Consider the following 1057-nt stretch of genomic DNA (forward strand, 5'->3'; position numbering starts at 1 on the left):
TGGCTTCGGCCCACCCCCCCCCCCCTGGACCCCCAGACAGAACCCCTCATCTTCCAGCAGTTGGAGATCGACCATTATGTGGGTGAGTTTGGGGACAGGCCCGGAGGGTGGCAGGTGGGGCCCTGGGCTCCTGGGGGGAGCAGGGCCCGGGTCAGCCCCTCTGGCTCTGTGTGTGGGAGGAGCTGACCCAGGAGACCAGGGCTGTGTGCGGGAGGGACAGGGCTGGGGCTGCCCAGGCTGGGCAATGAGGAATCTGGCAAGGGGGTCGGGGTGCATGTGCCAGGGGCTGGGGTGGGGAGGGGGCTATGACTGCAAAGGGGCAGCTCAAGGGAGCTGTTTAAAATGACAGCTAGCCAGTTTGCCTCAGTGGATAGAGCATCGGACTGAGGACTGAAGGGTCCCGGGTTCGATTCCAGTCAAGGGCATGTACCTCAGTTGCAGGGGTTGCAGGTCGATCCCCAGTTTTGGTGGTGATTGCACGAACCTACACCCGTGTTCAAGTTCATAACAACACACCAAGTCCATTTTCCTTTTTCAAAGATTTTTTTTTTTTTTTTCATAAACAGGCGGGGGCTCCCTCTAGCTGTGGGTGGGAAATGGACCGCAGGGGCAGGTGGAAACAGAAGGGCTGAGACGACCCATGAGAAGCTGATGTGGGCGGAAGGGCTTCAAGCTGCAGGAATGGGGGCTGTGCTCCCAGTGCGGGAGGGGCCAGGGGGGCCCTTTGAGGAATGTGAGGGGCACCTGCCTTACCTGTCACCTCCCCAGGCCCAGCACGGCCCCTGCCTGGGGCGCCTGCGCCATCCCCCAGCTCCGTGCCTGTGCTCCGCGCCTTCGGGGTCACTGATGAGGGCATCTCCGTCTGCTGCCACATCCACGGCTTCGCCCCCTATTTCTACACCCCAGCGCCCCCGGGTGAGTGGCCCCGGCCCAGAAGACCCCTCTTACTCCTGACCACCCGGTGGCCCCTGCGCTCCTGACCAGCCCTCCCACCCCCAGGTTTTGGGCCCGAGCACCTGGGTGACCTGCAGCGGGAGCTGAACGGGGCCATCAGCCG

At 63.3% G+C, this 1057-nt stretch overlaps 1 protein-coding gene across 1 annotated transcript in view; it reads left to right on the forward strand.

Moving 5' to 3' along the window:
* The window catches only part of POLD1 (polymerase (DNA directed), delta 1, catalytic subunit), a 15336-nt gene that overhangs the window by 1813 nt on the left and 12466 nt on the right, over nt 1-1057 (forward strand). The window contains exons 3-5 of the mRNA XM_005879629.2: nt 1-82; nt 769-915; nt 1000-1053. The exon at nt 1-82 is cut by the window's left edge and continues 4 nt beyond it. Of these exons, the coding sequence (XP_005879691.1) occupies nt 1-82; nt 769-915; nt 1000-1053 (283 nt within the window). The remainder of the gene's footprint in view (nt 83-768; nt 916-999; nt 1054-1057) is intronic.

This window comes from Myotis brandtii, unplaced genomic scaffold, assembly GCF_000412655.1.
Source record: "Myotis brandtii unplaced genomic scaffold, ASM41265v1 scaffold601, whole genome shotgun sequence".
NCBI lineage: Eukaryota > Metazoa > Chordata > Mammalia > Chiroptera > Vespertilionidae > Myotis > Myotis brandtii.